We start from the raw sequence: 18,956 nt of genomic DNA on the forward strand, positions 1-18,956 counted from the left end.
ACCATTGTATATTCAGTTAGCGTTAGTGTGTAAGTTATGTTCCGTTTTTAGTGTATTCCCACAGACAAACAGACGTAACACTTTGAACATTTTCCGATTCAAATCAAGTCACGGAAACATGTTCGCCCAATGCTAAAAGGACAAGGTTTGGCCGACCACCAATCAGGTGGCGGTAGTGAGCAAACGTCAAACTCAAACAAAAACTATGCAAGCGCCACGGTTGTGCAGTTGGCCAACTATCAAATTTTGAAGAAGATCATCAAATCGGTGTACGATGGAAATTATCAGAGTGTTACGTCTGTTTGTCTGTGCTATTCCATTTATCGTGTAAGAAAAATCTCAACCACCTGTCATTCAAGTTTAAGCTTGTCGGCCGCGTGGACGAAATAAAAAGTCTGTCCGAAATAAAACCCGGTTTGTTTAATTCCCATCAACTCAGAAGTGGGATTTTTCTCGCGCAACCGTAAACCGTGAAAATGAGTCGTATGGGTCGCATGCGCGTAACTACAGCGCATTTGGCCCCTCAGCTTCAATGTCAAGCACGCTGACTGTAGTACATAGTAAGCGAGCACTACATTGAAGCTGAGGGGCCAAATGCGCTGAAGTTACCCGCATGATGGGTCGCGAAGAACTCGATCTCTGGCTGCAGGAAAAGCAGGTGGAATTTCCAAAAACTGCCACCATGCGTCATCTACGATCGTTGTACGAAAGCACCCGTGGATCCAACCGTTCTGGGCGGAACACCCGAGGATGAGCGGTCTCAGTTGTCAGATGACGAGTTGGACTTGGAACTACGCGCTTTGAAAAAACGTCGGAAGATCCTCGCTCTGCGTCGCCAGTTGGAAGAGGAGGAGCGTCAGTTAGTGAAACAACCAGAAGTGAAAGACATCATTGGTTCTATCATCCGTTTTTCGGGAGGAGACACTTGTGATGCAAACCGGTGGCTTGCCGAGTTCGAGTCGACATGCGACGCACTGGGAGGCAATGATGCTTTCAAACTACCCTGTATCCGCCAGTAAATGAAAGCAGGAACCGAGGCGGAATGGTTCCTGAGAGTTGATAATTCCTTCAAATTTCGAGAGTTTCGGACAAGTTTCTTGGAAAATTTCGGTTATCGCTATTCGGTGGCAGAGGTCATCGATAAGTTGCGGAAAATAACATTCGAAAAATCGAAGATGAGCGTTACTTCGGATGCAAGAAATAGCCTCAAGAGTCAACATTGGAGCTAATTATCGATCCAGGACCGCACGGCAACCGTCGCAGTTCTCTGCCCGGCCCGAAACCTTTCCGAACTGAAGAAGCTATCCCACCGGTATACGCAGCTGCGGGTTCAAGTTCATACTGGCTCTATTAAATTCATTGGTACCTATTACGTTCTTACATTGAGTTCACTCGGAGTTCATTTCACTTAATACTAATTCCTATACATATCAACTACATTTGGAAATACACCAATATATACCAATGTTTGCGCATCGCACGAACGGCGTCACCTAGGCACACTCTACAGCGCAGCGGCGTGCATTCAATTTGTGTAATTTGCGTTTCCTTTATTTCAGTGCTAGCAGCAAGCAGCCCAACGTTTATTGTTACCATCGAACTGGGCTGCGTGGTGCTTGCTTGCATGCGTATCGCACAAGCGATGCGCTCTTACATGTTGTAATGTCCGTACTATCGCTGCCGCCTATAAAAGCGGCAGCTCTCCCTATGTGTAGTTAGTTGTAAGCAATAGAACCACCACAGAGCAGGAGCACTGCCTCTCTGTGGTGCGCCAATAAAACGTAAATCATAGTCGCAGAAGTAGTTCGTCTTACTCGTGTCCCCCGGGAGAAATAACACAACGTGGGGCCTAGTCAACCGCTGGACGAAACAACCAATATATATTATTTATTGCATAAAAGATATTTGTTAATTGTTTTTCAATTTCTTATTTCAGTATTTGTGGTGTCCAAACATCTCGGGTGGTTAAGGATCTGGTTGACGATAACGAGTAGTCGTAAATATTCACAGTTCGTTCTGTTTTGTTCGATTTTGTTCAAGAATATGTATAGCACAAACATGATTTCAAAACGTATTGGTTTTACATGCAATAATGCAGTTTTTTAAGTGCAAACAATCAATGAATTTGCAAAAAAGCACAATGAAAATGAGAGCGATACTAATTTACTAAACACCAGGTTTGCCACAGTAGTGTTAAATAGTGAGCTTTTAAAGCCTTACACTAAGTCAATTTTCAGGAAAAGTTAAATTTCACTTTGGGCAGGGGGCGAAAATGTTTTTCTCAAGCTCCAAGGGGCGATACTTCCTAAAAGTTTGGGAAACACTGGTGTAATGCAACGTGAAAGTACAAGCAAACAAAAACCACTGTGCTCATGCTCCTGAACCAGCTCCAGACGTTCCCAAACTAGCAAAACCGACATTAACTGACTCTTCCACCTTATTCATTTAAAATCCAGTTAAATACAAGATGCATTAAATTAATTACTTTACATTCATATTTTATCATTTGGGTTAATTGAAGGACGAAATGATGATATAATAATTTATTTAGCTAAATGCCGCCCCCGAGAAGAAAAAATGTATCCAGAATATATGGACCAACCTGTATGTAAATCAGTGATCCTCAGCCTAACTGTCTTTGCGGGCCAAAATTGAATTTTCAAAAGAGACTGCGGGCCGCAAGTCATTCAAGAGATTATGTTTATACTTTTTCAAGATTCAATACAAAACCAAAATATTGAAAAAGAGCAAATAATTTAACAACCTGGAGTTATCAGGAGATTTTATTTCATTTGAAAAATTTCTGAAAACCGTAGGGAATTGAAAGCAGAGTTTTCAAAACCGTTATATTTAGGTTTTTGTTATTGATAATGTTGAGCAAATTATTTCAAACTAGTTGCTTAAAAGTCGTACAAAAATAAGCAATAGCGACGCTGGCTAGAACAATATGGATCTCTTCAAGAATATTGTGGATAAACTTACAGCGTACTTACAGCGCTGATTAGAGGTGCATAATTGTGAAAGTCCTAGACACGAACACAGACAAAATTCTTGTAAAATCCCTGGATCCAGTTTTGACAAATTTCCGAATGGAGTTTTTTACTGCAGCTTAGGGATTTCCTAAAAATATAACGAACCCTTGGAACTGTAAGGTTTTTTGAGACATCTTGTGAATTTTGAGGAATTTCCGAATACCTGGAGGTACTGTTGTGGAAATCATTGATTATTTTATAAGTTTTCCTTGCGTAATTTCTTAGGAAGTTAATGAAGAAACCCCTGCAGACATTATTTTCTGCGCAATGTGTGCAACTTTTGTAGCCAATTTAGAACAGATATTCTAAGAAAAATGCTCAAAAGTATAGCTAGGGCAATGAGGAGTATCTTGCCCAATCCCTGATGTTTTAAGCGAAATTCCGAAAATTCGGACAGCACTTCCTTTTAAAAGAAATTGTAGGCATAAATTTTGTATTGCCTGTATTTCTGTATTTTTCCTGATAGAAGTGATGAATATAAAGTACATCGAAAACAAGGCTTTTTTCGCCGCTAAAAACGAAACGAAAATAATTTTAATTTTGTTTTCGTTAAATTAAACAAATTACTAAGTAGTCTTTTCAGCTTGTAAAACTTTCAAAAATCTTACTGCTTTTCAAAAGCTTTCCATGATATTGGCAAAATTTTAGTAGTCAATTTTCATTCTCATGAAAGTTTCAAAATATGGTGAAATTTCTGATTTTAATTATGAAATCTATGAGTGGGCCACTTTCTTATACCTTTCAAAATCAGTCCGTGGGCCGCACAAAACCTGGTTGAGGGCCGCATGCGGCCCGCGGGACGCAGTTTGTTGACCACTGATGTAAATGTATGAAGATGCATACGAAATGCTGTTGATTTTTATACATTTTCCCAATGCTCATGAACTGCGTTTGTGGACAAGTGACTCAAGCAAAACTAATTGATTCCAATTTCAAATCAATTAATGTTACCCCGTTCTACGGTACGTATCTAGCGAAAAAGAAATTGTAGCGGCAATAAATTTCTTTATTTGTGAGATTTTTAGCCCTGAGCTGGTTCGTTTCTTATTTTAGAGTTCTGAAACTTTAACCTTTTACTAAGGGACTATAAAATATTTCAATATGCTATCAATAGCATAGTAATTTTTACTCCATTATATTTGCCAGAATTCAGCAATAATCTCATTAGTAAATGCTAATGTTTTGTTTCGCATGTGCTCAGATGGGCATTAAATATGCATAAGAATGGGAGTCATTTGTGTTCCGGATCAGGCGCTGCTTTTGTGCAGCCACTTTAGCATTTTCGTACATACTCTGCCAGAAAACCATTTCAATCTTGAAAATTGAAATTCTAGCACAGAAATCTGTGGATAGACCGTTAATTAGTGTGTATGCTTCAATAGTTCGTTTTTAACATGCAACAGTGCATTTTTTGTACCTTGCGGGATTATGTGTGTGCTTTCGGTATTGTGTTTCTTATCAATGTTTAGACTACTGTGATAATTTGAAAATCCACTGAATCATCATTTCCCAGCGACATTTCACACAAATCAAACTTATTTTGTTTACCTGTTGTGCATCCATCGCCCCTGTCATGAACTCAACCGAACTTATGTATGCCAGGCGCTGCGAAGTCGTGTGCGAAATTCGACTGTGATGATAATGAATTTCGGTCGAGTCTAAATGAGTACAAATGTCGCAATAATTACACGCTGAAACCGCTCAGCGCTGAAATGTGTAAGGCCTGAAGTACACAGGGTCAAATGTTGTGGCGTTAGCACTAAATTTTTTTTCCGAAAAAATATTTATTTACTTTCGCTGCCTTTCCTATGCGTTAAACTTTACGTCGGAAGTAGTGCGCTGTATAGAAAATCAAATTTACTGTACAGCACACTACTTACACAGACAAACAGACGTAACACTTGCGAAATTTCCATCGACCATGTTTTAACGATCATTTTAAATTTTCATAGTTGTGGCTTTCACAACCAGAGGCGCGCGCATCGTTTTTCTATGCGTTTGACGTTTCACACTAGCGCCTTCTGTTGACGATATTTCACAACACAGTGATTCGTGCAGCTTTTCCACCAGGTGATAGTAGTGTGAGCTGAGCGATGGATTTCCATTAAAATCGTTCAAGGTGTTACGTCTGTTTGTCTGTGCTACTTATGTTTAACGCATAGGAAAGGCAGCAGGAGTCAATAAAGTTTTTTCGGAAATCAATTTAGCGCTAAACCCACAATATTTGACAAGGAAAGAACTCAAGAAACAACATCAGTTTGACCAGGAGGAGCGACACTACTTAGTTTTACCACAGATAACAGACGTTTATGCTTATATTGGCAATGTGTGTAAAAATGCTCAACAGCCATTTTGTATGTAACGAGCAGCTGAAACTCATGTGGCAATCATTTAGAGATGGCGCAGTGATCGATAGTCAGTGATCGCTTTCAAGATTGCATGCACTACGCAATTTTACATTCAAGATTGTATTCGATCTTGAATGAAAGTGGAACTTTGAACTATTTTTGCATTCAAGTTAGATGTAATGTCGCAAACAGTTGAGTAGATGGCGGTAGTGAGCCAACGTATATCGTTTTGAACATTTACACAGGATTCTGCGAAAAATTTGTACTAGCATAAACATCTGTTATCTGTGGTTTTACCAAGCCAAAAAACCTCAAAAAAAGTTGAAAAAGCCCAAAAAAGTCGCTAAAACCCGCAAAAGTTTTGCGGGTTTTACCGGTTTTTTCGGCTTTTTTGGGGGTTTTCGGCTTGGCAAAACTAGTGTCGCTCCCCCCGAGTTTGACACTAATGAAAATTCGATCGAGTCAAACAAGATGTTTGAGCTATGATTTCTTTTTGGAAAAATATTTGACTTTGTGTACTAACGGCTTAACATCTTTTCATAAGTGCATAATTTCTAGACCACACAAAAAATGTGTATGAGCTCTCATATTTTTCTGAATGTGAAATGCCTATATTTTTGGTTCACAGAAAAGTCCGTAAAGACTATTTTTATTCATTTGATAACTATATTAAATTTATGCATGCCTAAATATTATTATTATTATTATTATTATCTTTATTTAAGAGATTTGCAGCCCTAGGCTGGCTCATCTCTGAAAGACAACCCTCAAAAACACTGGAAACGTTTTTTTTGTACTGATCGCAAAATATAAATGTAATAGTTTTTTTTTTAATTTTTAAACAGGCTCACCACGTTAGTAATTTGAAAATCCGACTGGATTTTCTTCTCAAAAATTTGAATTCAATTATTTAGATCATAAGTGTGGCATTTCGAAGTCAAATCAAGGTAAAATAGATATTTTGTTATGTATAGATAAGGATATATGATTGCTTTTTGTGATTGAATTAAGAAAAAAATTCAAGGATTTGTATTATATAATTCATATTTGTTTCTTCCCGGATATGTATCAATGAAATGGAATGTCGTAATAGGCTGAAAATTTGGCTAGTTATTTATCAAAGTTACTTCTCAGATCTGTGAAAATTTCAGCGGTGCACAAAATTGCATTTCAAACATATTGTATTTGAATAAAATTCAAACTCATCTCAAAAAGTTTCTAGGAGTGCCCCAACAGATTTGAAAATGGCATTGTTCTACAATTTCCATGCGCTTTTATGCCCTACTAAGACCAAGCCCACTCATGGGCTCAATCAAGCGTTTTAACGTTAAGTAAAGCCCCGAACAAAGAAGCGAACCGCACCGGTCGCTGCTAAGTAGGGCTCGAAAGCGAAAAGTTTACGTACGGTTCGTAGCAGGGCTTAGAATATAGAGACACGCAAAGTACGGTCTCTATCCGTAGGCTCGTGCGCTCTCTCGCGTTTAGCTCTCTGGGTAGCGTAAAGAGGAGACGAAAGAACATGAGTATGGATTTGTCTAGAGAATGATTTTCTTGTTTTGTATAGGTAGGAATTTATTTTAGTTTGCATCAAATATTTGAAATTTTCAACCAATCAATATCATAGATCGTTATACGAATAACACAACAAATTGTCTGACATAGAATTGTGATAGAGTGACAATACAAACGCAGAAAAATAATAGGTTTAAATTGACAAGCTTTGCTTAAGTATGCTTTGAATAAAGTTTTCGCTTTTTCGCCAATTTTAGGATCATGCATATCGAAAATGTATTGATTTTCTCTTAAAAATAGTTACGATTGCTCATAATCGCACCTTTAGTTTTTGATTCGGCCGATCGTTTCGAAACTAATATTTGAAGAAATCAGGCCAAACATTTCAATAGGTCCTATCTGCATTTGAGAGGCTCTCTTTGTTCATTTTCTCTTTCAATTATTGCGATGTAATGGTACACTTTTCAACTATTTTTGCAGTACAAATCAAAAGACGATTATTTTGACCATCATTCAATGCAAGGAGATAATCATAATACAAATAAACTGCTGAGATATTAACAAAAGAGAGGGAAACCAAAGAGAGCCTCTCTTCTGCAGATTGGACCTTTAGACATGTTTGGCCTGAAATGTATAGTGATTCAGTGAGTTTTGCTGTTTTAACACGTACATGTTTGAGCCGAGTTTTCTACACAGCAAGTAAAGCTTAGTTTCGCACATTTAGAAAAATGTCCAAATAAATAACTTGCGAAGCTCGTTCCGACAAGTTTCAAAATTATCGTCATCCGACGCAGATTCCGGCGAGAAGATGTGCGTATTTTCTAACCCGAAAAGAAACCATTTGACGGTAATAAGTGACCACAAGGTTTTCTTTCTTCACTTTCCGGGCTGAGATCCCCCGCTTTGAAAGAGCAGTGCCTCGCGTTTCGTTTTGTCGTGTATATTTCAAAAAGGCAAAAGAGTTTTGGTTTGATTGCTGTTTTTGAAAATGGTGGTCGTCAGTGGGTGGTTTATTAAATATAAATTTAAAAATATAAATTAAATAAACGAGACATTAGTAAGAAAGTGTGCGAAATGGGTAACTTCACCGTCCACGCATCCTTCCTCCCCTGTAAATTCGAGAAGTACCTTGCCGAAATAAAATATTCTGTACTCCAAGTATTTCGAAGAATCATCTTTGCGCGTAAATACAACGCAGTAGACCAGGCCGCTTTGATGCATGTGTCATATCTCTGATATGATGCAAGCATCATTATTGACAAGAAAAGTAACACGATTGCTTTCCAGGGTGATTCCGCGTATTTATGAGATTAGATAAGAGTAGTTACGATTTTTCAAAGATGCATTGACTGTACCTAACTCAACTCAGATATCATAGAAACACTACAGTTATTTCTTTATGTAAAAACTAAATCATACCGATAAAAATCTTAAAAAATGTAGTCGAGCTGCCAAGTTTCACCAATTAAAATAGGCGATGTGCAGGACTGCCATATTGTAGGTTCCTCGTTATATAAAAAGCAAGGCGTTGGATGTTAAAATACAACAATTCAGTAACAAATTTTGAAAACGACGTATAATCAATGCTACACCATTGATTATACGTCGTTTTCAAAATTTGTTACTGAATTGTTGTATGAAGTGCCAATAAGGAAAGTGGGCTCATTATGTACTTTGACAAATACGCAGTCTACTTCAAGCGCATAGAATCTGCTTCCAACAAAATATTCATATACCAGCATCCAAAAGATCGCAATATATATTAAGATTTGCGAGTGATGCTTTGTAACTAAAAGGTTGTGACTGAGTATAGAATTAGCTGATGTTAATGAAAAAAGGTTGCGCAAACTTATCGCAGACTGTTAGAAGACAGCTTCTACTATGACCAGGATTCAAGAATCTTGACCTACGCGAAGTTGTAAAGGAGACAACTACGTTATAAATGTGTTGGAAATGCAAGGGATGTAATTATTCAATAAACCTAATTATTAAAAAAAGATGTTCATAATCTCAAATTCAGATAAATTTCTTGCGAGAAAGGCAACATGAATATTGAAGAGATGGATATTATTTTAGATAAAAATTCAACCTACAAGTCATACAGTAAGCAACAAACATATTATTTAAAAAAAAGATTGCTTGAATTCCGGGATTAAATACAATCATAAATTATTGAGAAAATGATATCTTTAAACGCACCAAAACTGGTACAAATCTCCAAGGGAATTATTTATTTGAATTCAATTTTTACTAACAGTTTTCAGTCTTATCCAAAACCCCATCTTTCATAATATGAGCACAAATTATTATACTGAATAAGATTTGCAATAACCCCATAGAAATATACAAAATATTGCGATGATTTACAGAAGTGCAAAAAACCGATGGTACGGAGAGAATAGAGACCACCGGTGCGCAAAGGCGACCGATCATTATTTTACTCACATGGAAACGAACGACCGGTGCAAAAATGGGTTGATAACGAAATTAAAAATCGTTAACGACGTGCTGTTGCGTGTGTAGTATTAAGCCCACGGGTGGGCTTGGTCTAATGGGGTCTCTGATCACGGCAAAAGTTTTTTTTTGTCGAACAGTGTTATTGACGGTAACAACGCTTTTACTTCATTTAATCAGTGATTAATAGTGATTTGGCTAGTGAAAAACTTGGCGCATAGGCAATCGGCGCGCAAATTGTTCGCTGGTGTGTGGATTTGAGTTAATCGTCGCAAAGTGCCCAACACACATTATACCCTGGCGCGCAACCTAGAGGTCGGAGAGAAGCTTGTCGAAATGCTAAAAATTCTCGAGAAGCCCAATACGTTCGATTCCCGGTCGGTTCAGAAACTTTGCATAATGGAAATTTCTTTGACGTCCTGGGGCATTGAGCTGTGGCCACTAATGTTTGGCCCGTGAGCTCCACGTCACGTGGTAGCTATATTTCTATGTTGCGATAAATATGTATGTAAAGTTTTTAATTCAGACTCTTAAACACCCGGAATAACAAATTGAATGTTTGTTAAATCATATGCAAAATGCAAATCATTGATAGATGATGTTCTCAGGGAACAGCGGGGGAAGTGCTTAGTTAGGACGTTATGACAAGAATAAAAAGAAGAAATTCAAAGTCATGAGAAAGAAAGGGTTAATTTGATTTCCACGTTTTGTCCAATTATGGTTCTCTGTCTTATTAAAATGAAAATGAATGTCGAAGTACCTTCATTGGTTAATGTTTGATATTTGAGTGCTGTGTATGAATAAATGTTTGCATTTCAAATTGCTTTGTACAGAAAAATATAAATTTTCTGGGGCTGTCGAATTTCACTCAAAATCACGTAGCCGTACACCTCTTGTTGTCAGTTGCCACTTTGTATCCATTGACGGTGACCTTCTCTACGAGTGTAAAAACATGTTCCTTTCTGTGCCTTTACGTGCGCTATTTGCTTTACATGAACATTCATGTTTTATTACCGAGAATAACTTTCGTGATCTGTTTCGTTATGCTGTGCTGTATTATTTTTTGTACAAAAGCTGCCTCATGGGCATCAGAATACGGTGCTTCTACTGCAATGATATGTGTGATTTATCTTATCTGTTTCATTCAAATAGTCCCGCTCAGAATATAATAAACATAAATTATCAAAGAAATATATACGTACTTACTACTAGTATATTGATACATTTAATAATGAGTCATACTAACATAGTGTATTAGATTAACCTAGTGGCATAGCATAGTGTATTATAATTCGCTCATTTTACCCTTGTTTTGATAAACAATGTATTCTGAAGCTTTTTCACGATATTTTGTTTAGGAATTATATACATAATAGCTTGAGTCAACAAGGACAAACAAGGCTTTTACGATTTCTTTTAGTGACCAAAATAACTGTGCAAAAAAAGGTGTCTTTATATTAGTATACGCTGATGATATTTTGCTCTTAGTGGGAGGAAAGCACCCAAAAAGCCTTAGGAGAAAACTCCAGGCAGCGGTATCAGCCGTAGCAAAATGGAACCAAAACGGAGGGTTTCGACATTGCGGCCGAAAAATCCATTCTCCTTAATAAAGCTAATAATAATATGATGACCGCGACTTAACCCTTGCTCAAAGAATGTCTAATGGTGGCGTCCTTATTGCAATATCCTCGAAATATAACTCCGAACTTATTGCTTCAACTAAATTTAGTGAATTCGAGCACGTGTGGGTGAAAACTCATATAGCCGGTGAAACACATATAGGGTTTGTGTGCCATCAGTAATCTCATGCTCCCAATTTCATCCTATTCGAAAACAAGCGATTACGGCACCGATTGACTCCGTTCTTTTTGTTTTCATGCGTGCTCACTTCTAACAAAAAATACAAAAATAAGAAACAAAACAAACGGCGCTTCAATCCTTTGTTTTTCGTAGGATGAATATGGGAGCCACATGCTTAATAAGGGAACCAATACCCTATTTGTGTCAGTTTATTTCCCACCTGATCAAGCTTGTAAATCAGTATATGAAAAGTTCTTCCAAAAGGTCGATGAGATTATTTCACAATTTCCACCGGAATTCAAGGTACACGTTTATGGGGATTTCCATCAACGTGATGCAAATTTTATTTGTGATTCAGAAAATGAATGTATTCTCCTACCAGTCGTAGGTGAGAATGAAACATTACAACTAATATTTGATAAAGCTGCCTGTCTAGGTTTAAACCAAATTAATCGCGTGAAGAACCAACAGAATCGTTCTTTGGACTTCTTATTAACAAACATATTTGATGACTTTTGTGTGGATGAATCTCCATCGCCCCTATGGAAAAATGAAGCTTTTCACACTGCCATCGAGTTTTCCATATTTGTTCATAATAACCATAATCATAATAATTGGGAATATGAGGATGTCTATGACTACAATAATGCCGATTATGACAATCAGGCTTGTAAACATTCGACACTTTTCACTACCTTCGTTTCGTTGCCGCGGTCGGGTGTCAGTTTGCTTTGTTTCATTCGAGCGCGACCGCTACCTCTTACACACAACACGAGCGGCAGAACAAAGATCAATAAACAAAAAAGTGGATCAAATCAACGTCGTCTGACACGATGACATTTGTCCAATTCCAGCTTTTCGCAAGATTTCAGCCAATTTTGATTAAGATTGGTATAATATTAGTTTATTCGTGTGAGATAAATCGATTTCGACACATACATTTATCCAAAACAGCTCTCTTTATGGGAAAGACAGGAATAATAAAAACCGAACCATCTCCCGAAGACGCAATCGTGGTCAAACGCATTCATTCGACATGTTTGTTCCGTACAGTAGTTTGATCACTTGTGTTGCGAATGTTGGAGACAAAGGCAGCTGAATATCGACAAAAAGGTGTCGAAGACTGTGATCGCTAACAAGACTGATGACAATATTAGAATTAAACTAAATGATACAAACTGGCAATCCGCTTTGAAACATTGCGAAGTAGACTGTGCCGTAGAGGTCTTTTATAACATTTTGATGGAAACAATTCATTCTGAGGTTCCACTCATAAAAAAGCGTCGAAATAATAGTTCTAAAAATCCACTCTGGTTCAACAAGCAAATTATCAATTTAAAAAATCGAAAACAAAAATTTCACAAAGTGTACAGACAAAACAAAAATCAAGAAAATTTAGAAAAGTATTTGAGTGCATGTGATCATCTTAATTTAGCTGTATCGGCTGCACTTGAAGAGTACAACAGGAAAACAGAGAATGAATTAAAATCGTGCCCCAAGAGATTCTTCAATTATGCAAAAACTCGGTTGAACTCGAATATTTTTCCATCAAAAATGTCATTGGATGGCAAAGTAGGTGAAAATTCCGAGCAAATTTGCAACCTTTTTGCGACTTTTTTCCATGAAACCTATAGTAAATTTTCGGATGCAGATCGTGATTTTGAATATTTCACACATTTTCCTGATTTGACCGGCGACATTGGTGTCAACCAAATTTTATTACGGGACATATTGACAGGCCTGAAAGATTTAGATGCCAACAAAGGATCAGGACCAGATGGGCTTCCACCGATATTTCTGAAAAACTTGGCAACTGAATTTGCAGCGCCATTATTTTGGCTTTATAACAAATCACTTGGAACTGGAATGTTTCCGAATGAATGGAAAAAATCTTTTCTTATACCCATCTATAAATCTGGGAAATAATCTGATGTTCGTAATTATCGTGGAATTGCGATTATATCATGCATTCCAAAACTTTTTGAATCTATTATAACAAAAGTATATTTAATCAAATAAAACATAGAATAACAAATGCATAACATGGATTTTTCAAAGGCCACTCAACTACTACTAATTTATTAGAATTTGTAAATTACACATTGACCGCAATGGACAAAGGTAACTACGTCGAATCACTTTATACTGATTTCAGTAAGGCATACGACAAACTTGACATTCCTATGCTGATTTTCAAGCTTGATAGATTGTGAATTGAATTGAGACTTTTGAAATGGATCGAATCGTATTTAACCAACCGAAAACTCTATCAATGTATCCTCAGGAGTTCCCTAGGGATCACATTTAGGACCTTTACTTTTTATATTATTTGTTAACGATTTTTCGTACATTCTTAAGCATCTAAAAATTTTAATATATGCTGACGATATGAAACTTTTTATGGAAATCACAAACGAAAAAGACATGGACACTTAACTTAGGGAAATATGTATTTTCGATCAATGGTGTAATAAAAGTCTACTGCAGTTGAACGTCAAAAAATGTAATTTGATTACGTTCAGTAGGAAGCATAGCACACCACCTATAACTGTATCTCTAGGAAATCAAGTAGTTGTAAAGTGTGACAGAATTAGAGATTTAGGAGTTATTTTCGATTCTAAGTTAGCATTCACTGACCATTATAATGCCATTATCCATAAAGCTACCAATATGCTGGGTTTTATAAAGCGTTTCGGATACAATTTCAAGGACCCTTATACGATTAAAACATTGTGCATAGCTTATGTCAGATCGGTTATAGAATACTGTAGTATAGTTTGGTCTCCCTATATGATAACACATGAAGAACGAATTGAATCAATACAAAAGCAGTTTCTCTTATATGCTTTACGCAATCTAGGCTGAACCACATTTCCGTTGTTTTCATATAAGGCTCAGTGCTTGCTTATAGATATCCAGACCTTGAAGGAACGCCGCGAATTTGCTATGGTCTCATTTGTAAATGATATTGTATCGTAACGCATTGACTCGGCAAATCTACTATCGTGTATAAATTTTTATGCTCCAACTAGGCAATTGAGAAATAGAAATCTATTTGCTTTAAACAATCATCGAAGAGATTATCCAAATTTAGTCCATTGAATCGAATGATGTCTCTTTACAGCCAACACTGTGTATCAATTGATTCGACCATAACACGAACAAATTTAAGGAAATATTTCAACTCTTTAAGATGCAATAGGATATAGATACAGCCTTAAGTATATATGTAGTCTACGTTATGATTCACGAAATAAATAAATAAATTCATGGATGATCAGCAAATTTAACTTTGCTGAACGGATAGCATAGCATAGCATAGCATAGCCGACCGTACACATCCTGGGGTGGCTGTCGTTAGAGACGTTTAATGCGCCAGAAAAGTTGCCTGGGACTTGACAAACCTTTCATTTAACGAACTCTCGACACCTGGCCAGGTCCTTACGATCAGCGGGGATGGGGAGGAAATGTTGATTAGATACCTACTCAGAATATGTCCAAGACCTTGGCCCACTTCATAGATATCTGGAGTTGGATGTGGATGGGGTTTAATGGGATGCTTTCCTTGGCGAAAAAGCGCATGACATTTTTTTTATAAATTTAGTTTACCTCATTTACCTGGTTAACGCTGAAAAAGTAAACATTAGTTTATAGTAGATATGATATTTTAAATAAAGGTAGATTACGGCACGATTGAATAATACTACGGTGGCTCACTTTAGCCGCCCCAAAACACCGCGATCGATATGTACACACGCGAAACAGCGACGATTGCCGAAATGCAATCGGGTGGCGTAGGACCAGCCGGATCATCAGCCAAATCACGAAAATTGGCTCACACATTTTCACACGAAAAATTTGCTGTCGAACGCAAAAAACACACGCACTCGCGGTCACTGTCTACTCTACTTCGATTTTATCAAAAGATTTTTTCTATTTATTATATAAATTTGTATGTTTCGGCTCAGTGCGACGCACAAGCAGAACCGATCCCTCCAGGGTCATCGGAACTTCCCAATAAATCTCGATTTGAAAAGGTCGTATGTGCTTTGTCGATTAAAAATTCGATCAGTTGGATTCGCCTATTATAGCAAAAACCGTTGAAATTGAACAAAGTTGATACATACAGCAGAATCATCACAAAACAGGCTTTCCGTTCCATCATTGAAAGTCTCCAAAATATCTTCCATATTGCTACAATAACTTAAATAAACTGATCGAATTTTATATCGACAAAAGCACATACGACCTATTCAAATCGAGCTCCAGAAATGTTTACAACGCGAGGAAAAAAAATGGCGACTCGAGAAATAACAAAATAGGTAAAAGAAAAGAAAAATAAATGAACAAAAAATCGCGTTAAACAACAACAAAAAACATCTCAATTTATCAAAAAAAAAATAAAACAAGATCGCGTAAAACGAGTAAAGAAGTTAGAAATCCGGAAAAAAACAACTCAAACGTCAAATTTCTTGTGAGAGTAAGCAGGCCAGCATAAATTCGTGCAGTGGACCATAATGATGATTTGAATGTTTATATATGAATAGAAAATAATTCAAAAAGAACTAAACCAGAAACATCTCACCAAATGGCTTTGTAATCCAACGATGTGCTTCAGGATCTCTTGATTGATGGCTTGAATGCAGATTTGCAATAGGCTTCCTTCCACCTTCACCATCAGCTGGATCAATGCATTTGTTTGGCGATGAGCCACCTCCCTTTCAACGGAACGCCACCGCGGTTCTCAAGATCTTCATCCTGTTCGCAATCAGTCAACGAGATTGGTGGCAATGGAACTCACGTAACACTCGAATGTCACGTAACACCGCATAAGTGCCACAATCAGCACATCCGGATTCACCGGAAAACAGTCGCTAATCAAGCAAACCACAACCACACACTCCATAAAGCCAAAACGCTCGGCCCTATTCAGCAAATTTAACTTTGCTGAACGGATTGCTAAAAAAACAGCACAAAAAAAACAGCAAAATTTTGCTGTCTTCTAGCAATAAAAATTTGGTGCGTAGTAGTTAACGCTATGGATCGCCAATCCGGAGACGGCGAGTTCGATTCCCGTTCCGGTCGAGAAAAAATACTCGACTCCCTGGGTATAGTGTATCATTGTACTTGCCTCACAATATACAAATTCATGCAATGGCAGGCAAAGAAAGCCCTTCAATTAATAACTGTGGAAGTGCTCAAAGATCACTAAGTTGAAGTGAGGCAGGCCAAGTTCCAGTCTGAGAGAGAGGAGACAGTTGGCTTGAATAGCGTGCTAATTAATGTCAAGGAGGACCTGTCACAAACTGTCACCGCGAACCGAGCTGAAAATCGCACATTGTTGGTGTGGAGTGGCCAAATATCCAAATTATCTTTATTAAAATTTCGCTCCGTTTGTTGAAATCAGAGAAGATAAAATGATTATGGTCATTTTTCCACAACCAGTGCAACGAATCCATTTATTTTTCATGCTCTGTCGCAGCAAAATCAATATGCAAAACAGTTTTGACCTATAATAAATTTTCAAACCATTATGCGGCGCACAAAATTGTAAAAAGAAGTAAGAAGAAGAAATGTAAACATCGGCGCTGTCAGTGAGCTGTCTCCTCTCTCTCAGGTCCCAGTGGGTAGGTGGATTTGGTAATGGGAGTTGCTTTGATGCCTTTCTGGATATGTTCGACTCCGCCGAATGACCTTCTTCTGTTTCCTCGATCAGAGGTAGGGAATGTTGGATGAAGTTGTATCCGGGGATCCGAATTGGGCCAACGGGTGATGACGGTCGAAGCATGGTTTCCGTAACAGCAAATAAGTGGTACTGGGACGAGTTGACGAGAACTTTGACACCATCATCGATATATTCATAAGGGGCTGATCATAAACCACGTAGACCAAAATTTAGCCATCACTGACCCCCCCCCCTATCCACCAAAGAGTCTACAGGGGATACTCAAAATAACTGGGACAGGTAAAATTTTCATTTTTCGAAAAATGTTCAACTCGCTGTAACTTTTCGAAAAGGGCATCAAATATTCTCAAATTTTTTACTGTCACTTCATCAACTAGTTGTGTATCAGTGGTTTAAATTTGGAAATGATCGGGCTATTCTACACGAAGTTATAAAGGTTCTAGAAAAAGGTATAATTATCCGATAGCCAACTTTGAGCTGTTATATCTCCGGATTCAATGAACCGAATGTAATGGAATTTTGTTCATTTATGGCTAATATAATGAACTTTGAAAAACAGTTGACTTAATTTGAAATTATTATTAAGAAAAAAAGGTATGGCGATTTTATTTATTCTATGTTTTTTTTAGTAAATTTATCTATTTTTCATATGCATCCCATTACTTTTTCAATTAAATGCCGGCTATTTGGTTGCTTTCCTTTGAAACATAAATATATTCAAGTCAATTAGAGGGAATTTAAATGAACTATAATTACTATCTCGAATTTTGAAACAATGACGAAGTTTTGGATAAATTGGTGTTATATTAGAAAAATTATCTAATCGTTATAATTTTCTTTCGTGTAAAGAATTTTAAGTTGAGTCAAATGTTTTTAACAGCTCATTATATAAGTCGTAAATGATCAAAATTTCATTGCATTCGGTTCATTGAATCCGGAGATATAACAGCTCTAAGTTGGCTATCGAATAATTATACCTTTTCTAGAACCTTTATAACTTCGTGTAGAATAGCCCGATCTTTTCTAAATTTTGACCATTGATACACAACTACTTGATGACCTTACAGTAAAATTTGAGAATATTTGATGCCCTTTTCGAAAAGTTACAGCGAGTTGAACATTTTTTGAAAAGTGAAAATTTTACCTGTCCCAGTTATTTTGAGTATATACCCTGTACGTGGTTTATGAACAGCCTCCAACATTAGAATCGAATAATGAGTATTATGTATGTTCAAGCAAAACAATTTAATTTATTTTATTTAATGATAACGTTTCAGCAAAATGAATAGCACTAGGATAGGAGTTCTTGTTGTTTTCATGCTGAATATATACTTTAATCATGCAGAATCCACCTCCGGATTGGAAATTTCAAAGGTATTGAGTCTGTGTAAATATATTTGTTATCTAAAGTAAACATAATATTTATTTATTCATTAGAATACCCGTGACAAACGCGACTACTATTATAGCGAAAACGTAGGGAATTATTATTCAAATTTTAATGAGCCTGATAATGCAATAACGACTGTATTGCCTCTAATGGACACAGATGGCACATCTAAAGTGGCCAACGATGTACCCACTGATAACGAAGGTGATGATGGAGATGACGAACTAGTTTCGCACTCGATCGACGATGGAATCCATTATTTTCGGTAATTGTGTTGAATTATACACCACACCACCGAATTGAATTTGTTTTCAATATAATGAACTTGTTTTTACCTTGCAGCAGCGATTCATTAAACAATCGAATCAGGCCGTTTTCCAGCCCCATCATAGAAGAAAGGCCAAACCATGATTGGAGTGAAGATGATGATACTGATAGCCACTTGGTAAGTTCAAAAAATCATAGAAATATAAATATCACATGGGCTTATGTTATTTCAAAAATTAATTGTTTATTGAAACCCACGAAGTTGCTGAAATATTTTTATTGAATGGAACATGTATTGAACATTAAAAACCTTTTCATTCAACACAAATAGGACGTTCGCGGAAAAAAGTTTATTTCCTTCTATCCCTTAAGATTGTATCCAAAGCGAGCTCCTTCCGGTTTCCTTGGCTTGAGAGGCAAAAAATATTACTACAACGGTGTAAAGCGTGTACCGTCTGGATTCACAG

General features: G+C 37.1%; 1 protein-coding gene across 5 annotated transcripts in view; it reads left to right on the plus strand.

Moving 5' to 3' along the window:
* The window catches only part of LOC109406245 (tachykinins), an 81,493-nt gene that overhangs the window by 27,887 nt on the left and 34,650 nt on the right, over positions 1-18,956 (plus strand). For 4 of the 5 annotated variants that reach the window (XR_009999016.1, XM_062858826.1, XM_062858825.1 and 1 more), the window contains exons 2-5: positions 18,110-18,206; positions 18,270-18,487; positions 18,565-18,667; positions 18,821-18,956. Coding sequence is in view for 4 of the 5 variants with exons in the window: in XM_062858826.1 (XP_062714810.1) it covers positions 18,114-18,206; positions 18,270-18,487; positions 18,565-18,667; positions 18,821-18,956 (550 nt within the window). In the remaining variant the exon portion in view is untranslated. The remainder of the gene's footprint in view (positions 1-18,109; positions 18,207-18,269; positions 18,488-18,564; positions 18,668-18,820) is intronic. The other variant, XM_062858824.1, reaches the window with a different exon arrangement.

This window comes from Aedes albopictus, chromosome 3, assembly GCF_035046485.1.
Source record: "Aedes albopictus strain Foshan chromosome 3, AalbF5, whole genome shotgun sequence".
In the NCBI taxonomy this organism is placed as follows: Eukaryota; Metazoa; Arthropoda; class Insecta; order Diptera; family Culicidae; genus Aedes; species Aedes albopictus.